The sequence below is a fragment of the Limulus polyphemus genome, unplaced genomic scaffold, assembly GCF_000517525.1.
Source record: "Limulus polyphemus unplaced genomic scaffold, Limulus_polyphemus-2.1.2 Scaffold1089, whole genome shotgun sequence".
NCBI lineage: Eukaryota > Metazoa > Arthropoda > Merostomata > Xiphosura > Limulidae > Limulus > Limulus polyphemus.
This window is the reverse complement of record NW_013666699.1, coordinates 23,199-24,550: the sequence shown is the minus strand read 5'-3', so window position 1 is coordinate 24,550 and position 1,352 is coordinate 23,199. Positions and strand designations below refer to the sequence as shown.

General features: G+C 32.8%; 1 protein-coding gene across 1 annotated transcript in view; it reads right to left on the bottom strand.

Annotated features, from left to right (window-relative positions):
- The window catches only part of LOC106462077 (B-cell receptor-associated protein 31-like), a 30,842-nt gene that overhangs the window by 10,015 nt on the left and 19,475 nt on the right, over positions 1-1,352 (bottom strand). The window contains exon 6 of the mRNA XM_013921961.2: positions 451-549. Coding sequence (XP_013777415.1) covers positions 451-549 — 99 coding nt within the window. The remainder of the gene's footprint in view (positions 1-450; positions 550-1,352) is intronic.

The window sequence follows — 1,352 nt, the reverse complement described above, 5'->3', positions numbered from 1 at the left end:
ATGAAGATGGGAATATTGACAGGGAAATAGATTTGAATGAAGAAGTTTCATAAAGAGCACAGACGGTAGTGTGATGCAAAATTACTCATGGTAGAAATTTTCATAAAAGTGACCCAAAAAATGATGCTAACTCGGTAACCTGTGACCCGATGAAGTTTCGTAAAGAGCGCAAATGGTAGTGTGATGTAAAATTACTCATGCTAAAAATTTTCATAAAAGTGACCCGAAAAAGGCACTAACTCGGTAACCCGTGGCCCAATTTTAACGAAACTTGTTTTATTCTGTTTTTATTCTCATTTGATTACAAATATGGCGCTATTGTGTTCCGTGTTTGCTGTATTTAATTGCAGACAAGCAAACAAACAAACAATCTCAGAGTTTTAGTATATAGATAAAGCTTTCTAATGCATCGTTTATTAACTAAGGAAACACTGGATGTCATAAACTTACCTTCTTTGGCATGCTGTAACTCTTGTTTCAACTGTTCAACTTCTTCCTTGTGAACTTCCTGTTTTTCCTCATTATTTCCATGATTTTCTTCTTTTTTTTCTAAATGTAACAAGAATAAAAATGAAACAATTTTCATTTGGTAACAGCTTTATTTCTAAATAATCTGTAGTAAACAATTAAATGTAAGTTAACGAGAGAGAGAAAAAAAGAGCATATGTGAGTGCTCTAGCCCACAATGTCCCACATCTTTACCACCTTCCTCTGTCTGCACCCAGATACTGGAAGATGATTGCTCACAAGAAAAAGAAAATTAAATAAAAACAAAAAATAAAAAAGCAGCAAGAAGTTATAGAATACAATACATTATTTTTTTACTAGATTTTTTCTGCAGACAGCAGAAGGTGGTAAAGTTTTGTTTTCAAATTTTGTGCAAAGCTACACGAAGGCTATTTGCACTAGCCATCCCTAATTTAGCAGTTTTAAGACTAGAGGGAAGGCAACTAGTCATCACCACCAACTCTTGTCATTTTGTCATTTCCAAATCACTTGTATTCTGCAAGCATATTACTGAATGTACAAGACCACAATAAATTAGTCATTTATTTGAGGGTTCATAACACTTCTGATATTCATGAATATGGTAAAACACTAGCAAGAGGAATTAATCATAAAAGTTTATTAGCAACAGTTAGTAACAAAAATAACTGAAATGTAATTAATATTTTTCAATCTGTTTCGAAGACTGGAAAAATTCAAGAAGTGCACCTTTTTTCTCTGCCATATTCGTAATCAGCATCATATCATACTCTGCTTTTTTGAATTTTTCTGAATCAATACAGCTGGAATCTACAGCAATCCAGTTACAGCCTCAGCCAATAATTGATTATTTTTAAGCAAATACA